The sequence below is a fragment of the Lepidochelys kempii genome, chromosome 24, assembly GCF_965140265.1.
Source record: "Lepidochelys kempii isolate rLepKem1 chromosome 24, rLepKem1.hap2, whole genome shotgun sequence".
Classification (NCBI taxonomy): domain Eukaryota; kingdom Metazoa; phylum Chordata; order Testudines; family Cheloniidae; genus Lepidochelys; species Lepidochelys kempii.
In genome coordinates this window covers 14596924-14612648 of record NC_133279.1, presented here as the reverse complement: position 1 = coordinate 14612648, position 15725 = coordinate 14596924, and the positions used below count along the sequence as shown (strand labels likewise).

Here is a 15725-nt window from a genome sequence, read left to right as displayed (position 1 = left end):
TTTAGCAGTCCCACTTCTTCTTTCTTTGTTTTCTTCTTATTTATATGACTATAGAACTTTTACTATTGGTTTTAATTCCCTTTGCAAGGTCCAACTCTACTTGACTTTTAGCCTGTCTCACTTTATCCCTACATGTTCTGACCTCAGTAAGGTAGCTTTCCTTGCGGATCCCTCCCTTCTTCCACTCCCTGTATGCTTTCTACTTTTTCTTAATCACCTCTCTGAGATGCTTGCTCATCCAGCTTGGTCTACAATTCCTGCCTATGAACTTTTTCCCCTTTCTTGGGATGCAGGCTTCCGATAGCTTCTGCAGCTTTGATTCAAAATAATCCCAGGCCTCCTCTACCTTTAGATCTATAAATTCTTCAGTCCAATCCACTTCCCTAACTAATTTCCTTAATTTTTGAAAGTCAGCCCTTTTGAAATCAAAAACCCTAGTTGTAGATTTATTTTTGTTAATCCTTCCGTTCAGTTTGAACTGAATTAGCTCATGATCGCTTGAACCGCGGTTGTCCCCTACAACCATTTCTTCTATGAGGTCCTCACTACTCACTAAGACCAAATCTAAAATGGCATCCCCTCTAGTCAGTTCAGCAACTACTTGGTGAAGGAATCCATCAGCTATCGCAGCCAGGAAAATCTGAGCCCTATTATTATTACTAGCACTTGTCCTCCAGTCTGTATCTGGGAAGTTAAAGTCTCCCATGATCACACAGTTTCCATTAGTATTTACTTTATTAAAACATTAAAAAAGGCTCTATCCATATCCAAACCAGATCCCGGCGGTCTATAGCACACCCCAAGCTCTATCCCAGGGGAGGCTCGAATAGTTTTCTTCTCCAATGTAATTTTTGCCCAGACAGACTCAGTCATATCCATTCCATCACTTCTTATTTCTTTACATTCTACCTCATCATTGATAGACAATGCTACTCCACCACCTTTACCTTTATTTCGGTCTTTCCTAAACAGCACAGACCCTTCAATACCTGCAGCCCAGTCATGACTCCTATTCCACCCTGTTTCCGTTATCCCTAGAATATCTGGTTTCACTTCCTGCACCAGTACCTCTAATTCCTCCATTTTGTTACCTAGGCTCCTCGCATGGGTGTACAAACATCTTAATTTTTGCTGTTTGGCCTCACTCACATTCTGTACCCTATTAGGCACGGTCATTCTACAGCCAGTATCACCTATTAGACTGGTATCTACACTGCCCTTCCTCCTACCCACGGCTGTATCCTTTCTTACTTTGTTTTCTTTCCTCTCAATGCTAAAATCCAGCGTGGAGATTACCTGGACATCTCCCAGCCAAATTCATAGTTTAAAGCTCTCTTAATCAGTTGTGCCAGCCTCCATCCTAGAAGTCTATTTCCTTCCCTACTCAGATGAAGTCCATCCCGAGAGAACTGTCCTCTGTCCATGAATGCCTCCCAGTGGCCATCCATCTGAAAGCCCTCCTTATAGCATCACTGCCTAAGCCATTGTGGTGGGGAATCAGCTGAACACGAGCTCCCAGTACAAAGTTGTGTCCAAAAAAGCTAATGCCATCCTGGGAGGCAGAAACAGGGGAATCTCGGGTAGGAGCAGAGTGGTTATTTTGACCTCTGTGTTTGGCCCTGGTGCAACCGTGGCTGGAATCCTGCATCCAGTTCTGGTGTCCACAGTTCAAGAAGGATGTTGATCAATTGGAGAAGGTTCAGAGAAGAGCCAGGAGAACAATTAATGGATCAGAAAACCAGCCTTATAGTGAGAACTCAAGGAGCTCAATTTATTCAGTTTTACAAAGAGAAGATTGAGGGATGACTCGATCTCCATCTATAAATATGTACCAGGGGAACAAATACCTAATAACATGCTCTTCAGTCCAGCAGAGGAAGGTCTAACCCCATGCCCTGGCTGGAAGCTGAACTTATACAAATCCAGACTGGTAAGAAGGCTGACAGTTTTGACGGTGAAAGTAATTAACCACTGGAACAATTCGCCAAGGGGTTGTGATGGATTCTTCATCAGGGACAATTCTAAAATCAAGAGAGGATGTTTTTCTAACACCTCGGCTCTAGGAATTATTCTGGGGCAGTTCTCCGGCCCGTGCGATACAGGTCAGGCTGGATGATCACAGTGGGCCCTTCTGCCCTGGGAATCTAGGAATTCCTCAGCACACAGAGAAGCTTAAACAGCCCAGCCTAGGGACCCCGGTGAGCTGTGCTCTATTAGTGACCTATATCCCCAATGGCCTGCTTGCATGTGAGTTTCTCCGGGCCTCCGCCCCAGTAAAAATGACTCACATAGTACGCTTTTGCTTTATTGCAAGGAGGGAGCTGAATTAAGGAGGCGTCTCCGAGGGAGCAAATGCTCGCCATTGCCTGGGGCCACCGGCTGGCAGGAGGTTAAAAGCAGGCAGCCCAGGGAAGTGCAGTGGACGAGACTGGGGAGCTGAGCCGGGCCGGACCCAAGCTGCCCGGGTGCCAAGCAGGGCGTGGGGCAAGTGCTGCTTGTGAAGGTGATGGGACAGGATCCGATTCGTCGAGCCCGCGTCGGCACGGGCGAGACAGGGAGATAGCCAGGCCAGTTCTGCAGGAGGAGGGCAGGCTCGGTCCTCCGGGACTGTGCGGAGCTGCCGGGTTGAATCCAGACTCATCCAGGAGGCCGTGACTGGTTGCGTCACGGCCAGGTGCTACTCTGGAAAGCCTGGCTGCTTTGCACCAGACCTAGCTTGTACATTTGTCAGGCTTGACAAAGCCCTGGCTGGGATGATTTAACTGGGAATTGGTCCTGCTTCGAGCAGGGGGTTGGACTAGATGACCTTCTGGGGTCCCTTCCAACCCTGAGATTCTATGATTCTATGATTTGGGAAAGGGGTCTGGGGTCTGTTGGGGGTAAAGGGAATGTGCGTGCATGCGTGTGTTTGATGTGATGTGTATGTGCACCTGTTTAACTCTGGGGGGGGGGTGTGTACGTTTGTGTGCGTGTGTGAGCGTGTGCACGTTTTACTATGATCATGTGTGCACACATGTACGTGCCATGTGGGTGTGCCCCTGGGTATTTGAACATGTCTGTGAGCCCGTGTGTGCTACTCATGTGTATGCTTCCATGCGCCTCTGCGCGTGTGGACTCATTTGTAGGTGTGCGTGAACACACGCAGGTGTCATGTCTGTGCCTCTGTGTACTTAACTGCGTGCCTGCCTGTATGTGTGTGTTGCCTTGGGGGTGCTGCAGCATGGGTTGATATGTTCGCGCGTGTGTGTACATCTATGTATGAGACACGTGCCGCTGGGTGTGTTGAAACATGGGGGTGGGGCACGTATGCGTGGTGTATGTTTGCATGCGTGTGCCTGCACACATGGTCATGGGCTTGTGTGCGTGTGTGTCTCTCCGTGGAGGAGCATGTGCGTGTGTGGCCTTTGGGTGGGGACAAATGCGTGTGCCCGGGTGTGCGTCTCTGCATGCGTTTAAATAGGCGTGAGTGTGCGTGCCTTGGGAACGCATTTGTGTGTGATGCACGTGTGGGCCTCTGGGCGTGTTTAAATGTGTCGATATGTGTGCTCATGTACGTCTGAGGCACGTGTGTGTGACCGTGTGTGTGTTTGTGTGAGTGGGTGGGGGCATATGCGTGCACGCGGGTCTGTGTTTAAATGTGTGTTAGAATGTGTGCATGTGTGTGTGCGTGTGTTGGGCACACGTGTGTCTGGGTGTGTGCATGCGGGTACTTGCCTGTGGATATTCACCTGGGGCCAGTCTGACTGTGCATCTAAATGTGTGTGAAAATGTGTGTGTGATTGTGGGGGGAGTGGGCGTGGGCGAATGTGTATTGAAGAGTGTGTTTACATGGATTACTTGTGTGTGTTCATGTATGGGCATGTGAGAGTATGTAAATATGTAGGGGCATTTCTGTTTGTACTGGAGTTAGATAATAACACCTAGCTCTTATCAGAGCTTTCCATCAGGACATTTAGGAGGGCGGGGTCATTTTCCCTATTGCACAGATGAGGAAATTGAGGCACAGGGGCGGGAAGCAGGACTGGGACTAAAACCCTGATTGCCTGAGTCCCACTCCAGTGCTCTTTCTGCTAGGTACCATGACCTAAACGTGGAGGGTGGGACATGGACTAGAGTGCGTGGGGACCTGTCTGCGGGTGGGTGGCTCGTTCATTGATTGCACCCAGCAATGCTGCGGCTAAAGCCCCGAGCGTCTGCCTGTTGAGCTGAGAAGCCAGCTGCAGACTCATAAGTCTCGGCTGTGTCCGGCCACCAAGGGGAACCAGAAATGATCTGTTGATGGGCAGGTTACAGGTGTAATTAATTTCCATTGGAGTCGATGGGGCCAGATCCCAGCTGGGGTCAATCGGCCGTCGCTCCATTGGAGTGAATGGGGCCAGATCCCAGCTGGGGTCAATCGGCCGTCGCTCCATTGGAGTGAATGGGGCCAGATCCCAGCTGGGGTCAATCGGCCGTCGCTCCATTGGAGTGAATGGGGCCAGATCCCAGCTGGGATCAATCGGCCGTCGCTCCATTGGAGTGAATGGGGCCAGATCCCAGCTGGGGTCAATCGGCCGTCGCTCCATTGGAGTGAATGGGGCCAGATCCCAGCTGGGATCAATCGGCCGTCGCTCCATTGGAGTGAATGGGGCCAGATCCCAGCTGGGATCAATCGGCCGTCGCTCCATTGGAGTGAATGGGGCCAGATCCCAGCTGGGATCAATCGGCCGTCGCTCCATTGGAGTGAATGGGGCCAGATCCCAGCTGGGATCAATCGGCCGTCGCTCCATTGGAGTTATGTGAGGATCTGGCCCACAGATGCTATCCTTTTTGTATGCCAATATCAGAACCATCAGCAGGTCTCGGTGGTGGAGGCTGTGTGATGGGGGTGGGGTTTGGGGGGGTCAATTCTCCGTTCACAAGCCCCTTTCTGTCTCCTCCCCAGAGCCAGCAGCCTTCTGCCCTGCCCATCACCACAACTGAGCGTCATGGAGCTGCTGGGCCTTGTGCTGCTGTTGGTGACTGGGGGTGAGTCTGTGTGTCTGTACATGGGTCTCTCTGCGGGGGGTCTGCGGGTGCTGGGGAGGTGGGCTTCCGCGTGTGTGGGCACGTGAGACGCCCATTGGTCATCCAGCTGTAACTCCTGCCTGTCTCCCCCATAGCCATGGCTCAGGACATCCCCCGGATCCTGCGGGGTTTCCAGTGCCGGGAGCACTCCCAGCCGTGGGTTGCAGCGCTTTTTGATGGGGTCCGCTTCCGGTGCACCGGCACCCTGATACACAACCAGTGGGTGGTGACGGCTGCTCGGTGCAACACCGGCCGGTAAGTCTGTTCCCAGGCTGGGGGGTCAAGGGGCTGGTCAGCAGGGGGGAGCCCTCTGCGCTGCAGGGACTGTTCTTCCAAAGGAAGGGGATTCTCCAGTCTGCCCTTAACTCTGCCCCTTTGGGTGTGTGTGTCCTTAACACCACCCCTTGGGTGTGAATGACTTTAACGCCGCCCCTTGGGTGGATGTGTCCTTAATTCTGCCCCTTTGGATGTGTGTATCCTTAAGTCCCACACTTAAGGATCACTTAAGGATTCACCCTTAACTCCACCCCGCCTTGGGTAAGTGTGTGTCCTTAACTCCGGCACCTTAGGTGAGTGCCCTTAATTCCACCCCTTTTGTGTTAGTGCCCTTAACTCTGCCCCTTGTATGTGCGGGTGGTGGTGTATGTACATCCTTAACTCCACCCCTTGTGTGAATGCCCTTAACTCCACCCCTTTCATTGTCTCATAGATTCCAAGGCCAGAAGGGACCATTCTGCCCATCCATCCTGCCCCTCCTGCATAGCTCAGGCTGGAGAACCTCCCTTGGGGATGCATTGAGGGTGCTCTAGCTCGACCCCCAGATCTAGGCAGGAGGCAGAAATCCCTGTGGGAGGGTCTCCGGACTGGGCTGCGCAGGAGGCCATCCTGGCCCCCTCGCAGTCAAGTGGAGTTTTGCCCTGGGCTTCAGTGTGGCCGGCATTTCATGCGGCCACGTCCCCCGTGACCACGTCCCCTTTCTTCTGCAGCACCCTGAACGTCCGCCTGGGGGAGCACAATCTGTGGCATCTAGACTGGTCAGAGCAGCTGACCATGAGCTCCCGGCTCATCCCGCACCCCCTGTACAACAGCAGCACCAGCCAGAACAACATCATGCTGGTGAAACTCCTGGTGCCGGCCAACACGAACGGCGAAGTTAAGCCACTCCCGCTGCCCAGGAACTGCCCCCGCCCCGATTCGACCTGTGTGCTTTCCGGGTGGGGCTCCAGCACCTTCCAGAAAGGTAGAGGAGCAAAGCCAAAACCAAAACACCAAAGCCAAGGCCCAGGTTTCTATCAGGGACGGTGATGAACCAAATTTCCCCGGGACGGGGATCTGGGAGCTGGGGGTGGATCGCCACCTCGACACGAGTCAGCCGTGCCACGCTGGGGCGAAACAAGCGAATGCAGTGTTAGGTTGCGTTAATGCCGCTCTGCTCGGCGCTGGTCAGGCCTCAGCTGGAGGACTGTGTCCGGTTTTGGTCACTGCGGTATAGTGAGGGCCAGATTCACCTTTTGTGGGCCCCGGCGCTTGGACCGGGGCCCCTCCCATGCCCTGCACAGAGCTCCCTCTCTCACTCGGCCTTTTCCCCCCAAAGCCCCACGCACTGCTCGCACGAGGGGGGGGGCGGAGAGGAGCAAGGGGTGTGCGGGGCCTCAGGACAGAGTAGGGGGCAGGCCCATGGTCTGGGCGCTGCGGCCCCTTCTGAGCGTGGGCCCAGTGCCACGGCGCCATTGTAAACCCAGGACTGTGTATAGAAAGGATGTAGAGGAACTGGAACGGATCCAGAGGCGAGCGACAAAGATGATCAAAGGGATGGAACCGAAGCCCAACGAGCAAAGGCTGAAGGAACTGGGTATGTTTAGTTTGGAAAAGAGGAGATTTGGAGGGGGGACACAATCAGGGTCTTCAAATACTTGAAAAGCTTCCAAAAAAGAGAGGGAGAAAAGTTGTTCTCTCTCGCCACAGAGGGCAGGACAAGAGGCCACGGGGTCAAACTACACCGGAGAAGATCTAGATTAAATCTCAGGACAGGGCCGTCCCTAGCCATTTTGGTGCCCTACACAGCTCCCCCCCATGGGGGGAGGGAGCTGGCCCCAGGCCTCTGCAGGGGGGCAGGAGCAGGCTTGGGGGACAGGGGAGCGGTTTGGGGCTGGTTTCTCCACTTCCTGCTGCCTGGTCAGTGCAGGGCAGGCCCGACTCCGCACTCATGGGGCGACGGGAAGTGGAGCGACCCGGCCCCAGCCTGCTCCGCTCTGCTCCCCTGAGGTTCCAGCCTCAGGAAGGAAAATCTGATTCGGGTTCAATTTCGAACTGTCCGAAATGGAAAATCCGGGGGGGAAGAAATCAAATTTGAGCTTACTTGTTTTTGGGTTTTTTTTTCATTTCAATTTTGAAAAATGGTTTTTGAAGTGAAAAAAACCTGGCGAGTCCTGCTGGGAAAATGTCAAAAGTTTTAAATGGGTTTTTATCTCCAGAATTAGCAAACTAGGAAATTCATCACAGCCGCAACCTTGTTGCCGGGAAAGATTCCGTTTCAACAAATTGCCATTTTTTGAATGAGAATCCCCCAAAGAGCAATCTGCTCAGGGTGCAGCTGATCTCCAGATTCGGAGTCGGGGAGGGATTTTCCCCTGGTTTGATTTGGCAGAGACCATGGGCGGACTTTTTGCCATCCTCTGCAATGTGGTGCGTAGGTCGCCTTCTGCGATAATCTGAGTGATGAATTCCCTGAGTTACCGTGGTCTTCTGCTTTGGTAGCCCCTCGATCTCGCCTGTTCTCGGCCTGTGCACACAGCAGTTTGATCTCCTGAGGACTGAAATGCGTCGGTCTAATTAAAGTCTTTGGGCGCAGTGCAGGGTAATTGAGTGAGAGTCTCTGGCCTCTGCCATACAGGAAATCAGACTAGACGATCGAATGATCCCCTCTGGCCTAAACTCTATGAATCTATGAGCTCAGCAGAGGAGCCAGAGCGTGAGTCAGGAATCTAGGATGGGGATGAAGGGGAATCCATCAGCTGAAGCTGTGTTCTTCCCTTAGGAGCCGACACGAAGGCAGTGCGAGGCACCAGGTTGACACCCAGAGATAGATGCTACATGAGAAAGGGACCCAAGATAGATAGATAGAGGGGGTGTATGGGGCTAGATTGGTAGATAGATGATAGATAAGAGCCACACGTAGCTCTCCCGGATCCCAGCCTGGGCTGAGCATTTACTGGAAATTAGGAGACTCTCGCCAACTCTCTCTCCCGCAGGTCACAAGTCTCCAGACCAGTCTCACTGCACCCATCAGCTGCTGCACTCCGACGTCCTGCTCTGCGGGAATATCACAGTTCTGCCTGACACCGAATGCCAGGTCACCCACCCCAACCGCATCACCCCCAACATGATCTGTGCTGGCGTGATCCACGGGGGCACCGACTCCTGCCAGGTGAGGGACATGTGGGTAGGTGAATGGGGCATGCCCCCACACTGGGGCTAGATGGAGGGGTGGGACAGGGTGGGCTGGGGGGTCTATGGGGCATGGAGCCCCCTGCTGGGGTAGGAGGGGGTGGGACAAGCCTGCAGAAGTGGTTGAGATTGCCACAGCCTGGGCTGTCCCAGAGCTCAGAGCCAATGATCTCAGCCATCCTCTCACGCAGAATCATAGAATATCAGGGTTGGAAGGGACCTCAGGAAGTCATCTAGTCCAACCCCCTGCTCAAAGCAGGACCAATCCCCAATTTTTGCCCCAGATCCCTAAATGGCCCCCTCAAGGATTGAACTCACAACCCTGGGTTTAGCAGGCCAATGCTCAAACCACTGAGCTATCCCTCCCCGCCCCGTCCCTTCTGCTTCCGCTTCACCCAAAAACAACTAGAAGGGGCTGGTGGGAACAGAACAGGGGTGAGAAATGCCAAATTAACTCTTTCTCTTCAAAATGCTTCAAACCATCGACTGTCCCATCACCTCACCCTGGCTCGGAGGACACGCTCGGTGATCCTGCGGTTCCCAGCAGCAACGGCAAGGGGCGTTCGGCCTGAAGTGTTTTAGCTGGGCTGACCAGATAGCAAGTGTGAAAAACTGGGACACTTTTTCGGGGATGGGAGGGGTCACCATTGCGTATATAAACAAAGCCCCTCAGATTGGGGCATCTGGTCACCCTAGTTTTAGCCCAAAGACTGGGGTTACTCTCTTGGCATCTGATCAATACAGATCCAGCCGTGCGGGACGGACGCGACTTTTCCAGCTGAACCCTCCGCCCTGTGAAATGGCGGGTTTCCGCTCTCCGGGGCAAACAGGGACGTGGAGGAAGTAGCCTGAGATTGTGGCCCCTCCAAGTTGGACATGGCCATTTGCTGGGCAGCTCTTGTGCGGCCATGTTGGGTTGTTGGCGGTGGAGCTCGTTAATGGCGCTGGGATTGTTCCGATGCCCGGCTGTCTTCATTTGCTTCCAAACAGTCTTCCTTCCCCAGCCCTTCTGGAGAAGAGCCCAGGGGCTAGCACCCTAGAATGGGAGTCAGGGCTACTGGGTTCTAGCCCCAACTCTGGGAGTGGGGTCTAGTGGATTAGAGCAGGGGGGCTCGGAGTCGGAACTCCTGGGTTCTTTTCCTGGTTCTGCTGCTGATTTCCTGTATGACTTTGGGCAAGTCCCTTCCTGCCTTTGTTTCCCTTCCTACCCTTAGTCCATTTAGATTGTAACTTCTTGAGGGCAGGGACTGGCTATATAGTGGGCCCGGGGCCAACGCTGGGCCCTCCTGAACTGAAGAGCCCAGCTCAGGTGTAATAGATTCTGTGACTGGCGCAGGGTGATGGATGCGGTAGGTTACACAAGCCCATATCTTAACTTTAGCAAAGCTTTGGATACCGTCTCCCACAGTGTTCTTTCCAGCAAGTTAAAAATGTATGGATTGGATGAATGGACTATAGGGTGGATAAAAACAACGAGGAGTCCGGACTCCTCGTTGTTTTTGTGGATACAGACTAATACAGCTACTCCTCTGATGTAAGGTGGAAAGAAAGCTGGCTAGATTGTCAGGCTCAACAGGTAGTGATCAATGGCTCGATGTCTAGTTCGCAGCCGGTATCAAGTGGAGTACCCCAGGGGTTGGTCCTGTGGCCAGTTTTGTTCATCATCTTTATTAATGATCTGGATGATGGGATGGATTGCACCCTCAGCAAGTTCACAGATGACAGTAAGCTGTGGGGAGAGATAGATATGCTGGAGGGTAGGGATAGGGTCCAGATTGACCTAGACAAATTGGAGGATTGGGCCAAAAGAAATCTGATGAGGTTCAACAAGGACAAGTGCAGAGTTCTGCACTTAGGAAGGAAGAATCCCATGCACTGCTATAGGCTGGGGACTGACTGGCTAAGCAGCAGCTCTGCAGAAAAGGACCTGGATGAGAAGCTGGATATGAGTCAGCAGTGTGCCCTTGTTTCCAAGAAGGCTAATGGCATATTGGGCTGCATTAGTAGGAGCATTGCCAGCAGATCGAGGGAAGTGATTATTCCCCGCTATTCAGCACTGGTGAGGCTACATCTGGAGTATTGGGCCCCCCACTATAGAAAGGATGTGGACAAATTGGAGAAAGTCCAGCGGAGGGCAACGAAAATGATCAGGGAACTGGAGCACATGACTTATAAGGAGAGGCTGAGGGAACTGGGTTTATTTAGTCTGCAGAGGAGAAGAGTGAGGGGGGAGTGGATAGCAGCCTTCAACTACCTGAATGGAGCTCGGCCGTTCTCAGTGGTGGCAGATCATAGAATCATAGAATATCAGGGTTGGAAGGGACCTCAAGAGATCATTTAGTCCAACCCTCTGCTCAAAGCAGGACCAATCCCCAGGTAAATCAGAACAAGAAGCAATGGTCTCAAGTTGCAGTGTGGGAGGTCTACACTGGATATTAGGAAACAGTATTTCAACAGAAGGGTGGTGAAGCACTGGAATGGGTTACCTAGGGAGGTGCAGGAATCTTCATCCTTAGAGGATTTTAAGGCCTGGCTTGACAAAGCCCTGGCTGGGATGATTTAGTTAGGGTTGGTCCTGCTTTGAGCAGGGGATTGGACTAGATGACCTCCTGAAGTCTCTTCCAACCCTGATATTCTATGATTCTATGATAGGCATGGCCCATTCACTCTGAAAGGCAGTGCTGGAGAGTGAAGCCTAGCTCTGTCCCATGAGGGACCCGGGTTGGGCTCTCTACGTGTGATGCTTGTCCTATGAACACACTTTGCGGTGCTTGCCCTGCAGGGAGATACCGGCTCACCACTCGTCTGCCAGAGGGAACTTCAGGGTGTCGCCTCCTGGGGCTTCGAAGAATGCTCCCACCCCAACCAGACTGGCGTGTTCGTCAAGGTGTGCAACTACATCAGCTGGCTGCGGGAGACCATGAGAACTGGCTGACCACGCCTGCCAGGACGGGAGCGCTGGCGGGGAGACCGCAGAATAAAACAGCGACAATTGCGGCCCTGCTTCTCTGGTGTCTCCTTCCCGCATGGTCACGCCTGCAGCTCGATCCACCTAGGGACTCAGGTGCCCACGCAACACTGACGTGCACGAGACCCCTGCTCATCCCATAGGTGCCTAACCTCCCCCGGCACCTACATTTCGGCTGGTCCTGCCTAACTCCCAGCCCCGCCCCACCTCTACCAAAGCGTCAGTCGCTCGTGCCTAAACCCCAGCGGGATTCTCAAGCGTGCTCCCATGCTGTCACAAGACCAGGCCACGGTGGGGGGGGGGAGGCTGTGCCTTGTGATGGGATCAGCAGTCAGGCCTCGTAGTTAGGGCTGGCGTCAGTAGCCTGGAATCAGGGTCAGAACTGGAGTTAGGGGTCATCTGGACTGAGGCAGAGCGGGAGCAAGGCTGGGGACAAGCAGGTGCAGGAGCTAGTGTGGCTGGCCACTGACTCTTCCAATCAATCAGGCAAGGTAGCCCATTAGGCAGCCTCCAACAGGCCAGCTGTGCTCGTTAGATTGCCTGGAGACTAGCTCTGCAGCAGGTCCTGACACTTACTGTGACGCGTTCGGCCACAGAGACCCCCTTGGGACTGTCACCTGACGTGCTGAATTTACCTCTGAGCCAATTTTCCCTGCCAGCTTGGGACTCCAGAACCCTGCCTTGTTGAGCCAGACACGCCAGCCTGCTGCAACACAGACCCAGGGTCTGGTCCATACCCCCAAAGCTGCAGACTTAACTGAAAACAGCTCAGCAAGTGCTCCTGTCTCCAACACCCAGACGCCCAGCTCCCATTGGGATCCAAACCCCACATAAATCCGTTTTACTCTGCATAAAGCTTATCCTGGGTAAACTCATAAATTGCCGGCCCTCTATAACACTGATAGAGAGGTATGCACCACTGTTTGCTCCCCCAGGTATTAATCACTTACTCTGGGTCAATTAATAAACAACAGTGATTTTTTTAAAAAAAGAACAGGAGGACTTGTGGCACCTTAGAGATTAACCAATTTATTTGAGCATGAGCTTTCGTGAGCTACAGCTTCATCGGATGAAGTGAGCTGTAGCTCACGAAAGCTCATGCTCAAATAAATTGGTTAGTCTCCTTTTCTTTTTGCGAATACAGACTAACACGGCTGTTACTCTGAAACCAGTGATTTTTTTAAGTATAAAAAGTAGGATTTAAGTGGTTCCAAGTAATAACAGATAGAACAAAGTAAGTTACCAAGCAAAATAAAACAAAATAAAACCTTTACCTTTATCTCTGTCTTTCCTAAACAGCACATACCCTTCAATAGCTGCAGTCCAGTCATGACGACTATTCCACCCTGTTTCCGTTATCCCTATAATATCCGGTTTCACTTCCTCCCCCATCGCTCTAGTTCCTCCATTTTGTTACCTAGGCTCCTCGCATTAGTGTACAAACACTTTAATTTTTGCTGTTTGGCCTCGCTCACGTTCTTTACCCGCTTAGGCACAGACATTCTACCACTAGTATCTCCTATTGGACTGGTATGTACACTACCCTTCCTCATGTCCATTCTCCTACCCGTGGCTGTACCCTTTCTTACTTTGTTTTCTTCCCTCTCAATGTTAAAATCTGGTGTGGACATTACCTGGACATGTCCCCCAAATTCCTAGTTTAAAGCTCTCTTAATCAGTTGTGCCAGACTCCATCCTAGAAGTCTATTTCCCTCCCTACTCACATGACTTATGAGGAGAGGCTGAGGGAACTGGGATTGTTTAGTCTGCAGAAGAGAAGAATGAGGGGGGATTTGATAGCTGCTTTCAACTACCTGAAAGGGGGTTCCAAAGAGGATGGATCCAGACTATTCTCAGTGGTACCAAATGACAGAACAAGGAGTAATGGTCTCAAGTTGCAGTGGGGGAGGTTTAGGTTGGATATTAGGAAAAACTTTTTCACTAGGAGGATGGTGAAACACTGGAATGCATTACCTAGGGAGGTGGTGGAATCTCCTTCCTTTGAGGTTTTTAAGGTCAGGCTTGACAAAGCCCTGGCTGGGATGATTTAATTGGGGATTGGTCCTGTTTTGAGCAGGGGGTTGGACTAGATGATCTCCTGAGGTCCCTTCCAACCCTGATATTCTATGATTCTATGAAGCCCATCTCGAGAGAACAGTCCTCTGTCCATGAATGCTTCCCAGTGGCCATACATTCCAAAGCCCTCCTTATAAGCAAAGGTGGTGGAGTAGCATTGTATATCAATGATGAGGTAGACTGTAAAGAAATAAGAAGGACGGAATGGATAAGACAGAGTCTGTCTGGGCAAAAATCATATTGGGGAAGAAAGCTACTAGACCCTCCGCTGGGATAGTGCTTGGGGTGTGCTATAGACCGCCGGGATCCGATGTGGATGGATAGAGACCTCTTTAATGTTTTTAAAGAAGTAAATACTAAGGGTAATTGCATGATCATGGGAGACTTTAACTTCCCAGATATAGACTGGAGGACAAGTGCTCGTAATGATAACAGGGCTCAGATTTTCCTGGATGTGATAGTTGATGGATTCCTTCACCAAGTAGTTGCTGAACCAACAAGAGGGGATGCCATTTTAGATTTGGTTTTGGTGAGTAGTGAGGACCTCATAGAAGAAATGGTTGTAGGGGACAACCATGGTTCGAGTGATCATGAGCTAATTCAGTTCAAACTAAATGGAAGGATAAACAAAAATAGATCTGCGACTAGGGTTTTTGATTTCAAAAGGGCTAACTTTAAAAAATTAAGGAAATTAGATAAGGAAATTAGGATAGAGTGGAGGTTAAGGATAATTTAGTCATGGCCCAATATCTAAACAAATACTTTGCCTCAGTCTTTAATAAGACTAAAGAGAATCTTAGGGATAATGGTAGCATGACAAATGGGAATGAGGATATGGAGGTAAATATTAACACATCCAAGGTAGAAGCCAAACTCGAACAGCTTAATGGGAACGGGGGTCCCAGATTATCTTCATCCAAGAATATGAAAAGGAACTGGCACATGAAATTGCAAGCCCATTAGCAAGAATTTTTAATGAATCTGTAAACTTAGGGATTGTATGTATGACTGGAGAATTGCTAACAACTAAGAAAGGAAAAAAAAATGATCCGGGTAACTACAGGCCTGTTAGTTTGACATCTGTAGTATGCAATTCAAAAAATTTTTGAAGGAAAAAGTAGTTAAGGACATTGAGGTCAGTGGTAACTGGGACAAAATACAACATGGTTTTACAAAAGGTAGATTGTGCCAAACCAACCTGATCTCCTCCTTTGAGAAGGTAGCAGATTTTTTAGACAAAGGAAATGCAGTGGATCTAAATTACCTCAGTTTCAGTAAGGCGTTTGATACAGTTCCACATGGGGAATTATTAGTTAAATTGGATAAGATGGGGATCAATATGAAAATTGAAAGGTGGATAAGGAACTGGTTAAAGGGGAGACTGCAAAGGGTTACACTGAAAGGTGAACTGTCAGGCTGGAAGGAGGTTACTAGTGGAGTTCCTCAGGGATCGGTTTTGGGACCAATCTTGTTTAATCTTTTTATGACTGACCTTGGCACAGAAAGCGGGAATGTGCTAGTAAAGTTTGCGGATGACATGAAGCTGGGAGGCATTGCCAATACAGAGAGGGACCGGGATATCATACAGGAGGATCTGGATGATCTTGTAAACTGGAGTAATAGTAATAGGACGAAATTTAATAGTGAAAAGTGCAAGGTCACGCATTTAGGGATTAATAACAAGAATTTTTGTTATAAACTGGGGATGCATCAATTGGAAGTAACGGAGGAGGAGAAGGACCTCGGAGTATTAGTTGATCACAAGATGACTATGAGCCGCCAATGTGATATGGCCGTGAAAAAAGCTAATGCGGTCTTGGGATGCATCAGGCGAGGTATTTCCAGTAGAGATAAGGAGGTGTTAGTACCGTTATACAAGGCCCTGGTGAGACCTCACCTGGAATACTGGGTGCAGTTCTGGTCTCCCATGTTTAAGAAGGATGAATTCAAACTGGAACAGGTATAGAGAAGGGCTACTAGGATGATCCGAGGAATGGAAAACCTGTCTTACGAAAGGAGACTCAAAGAGCTTGGCTTGTTTAGCCTAACCAAAAGAAGGCTGAGGGGAGATATGATTGCTCTCTCTAAATGTATCAGAGGGATAAATACCAGGGAGGGAGAGGAATTATTTAAGCTTAGTACCAATGTGGACACAAGAACAAATGGATATAAACTGGCCATCAGGAAG

At 50.8% G+C, this 15725-nt stretch overlaps 1 protein-coding gene across 1 annotated transcript; it reads left to right on the top strand.

The window, feature by feature from the left end:
* Positions 1–2428: 2428 nt before the first annotated feature.
* On the top strand, positions 2429–11428 carry LOC140902558 (kallikrein-15-like). The gene is made up of 6 exons (XM_073322759.1): positions 2429–2503; positions 4925–5007; positions 5142–5301; positions 6033–6286; positions 8298–8473; positions 11276–11428. Exons 2-6 carry the CDS (start codon positions 4968–4970, stop codon positions 11426–11428), a joined length of 783 nt encoding a protein of 260 aa, XP_073178860.1. The 5' UTR covers positions 2429–2503; positions 4925–4967.
* The last annotated feature ends 4297 nt before the right edge of the window (positions 11429–15725 follow it).

Bases quoted from the DNA above. Each gene is read 5' to 3' on its own strand.
- LOC140902558 (XM_073322759.1), top strand. From the start codon at position 4,968: ATGGAGCTGCTGGGCCTTGTGCTGCTGTTGGTGACTGGGG. The intron at 6,287-8,297 runs GTAGAGGAGCAA...TCTCTCCCGCAG, and splicing joins CTCCAGCACCTTCCAGAAAG to GTCACAAGTCTCCAGACCAG. The intron at 8,474-11,275 runs GTGAGGGACATG...CTTGCCCTGCAG, and splicing joins GGGGCACCGACTCCTGCCAG to GGAGATACCGGCTCACCACT.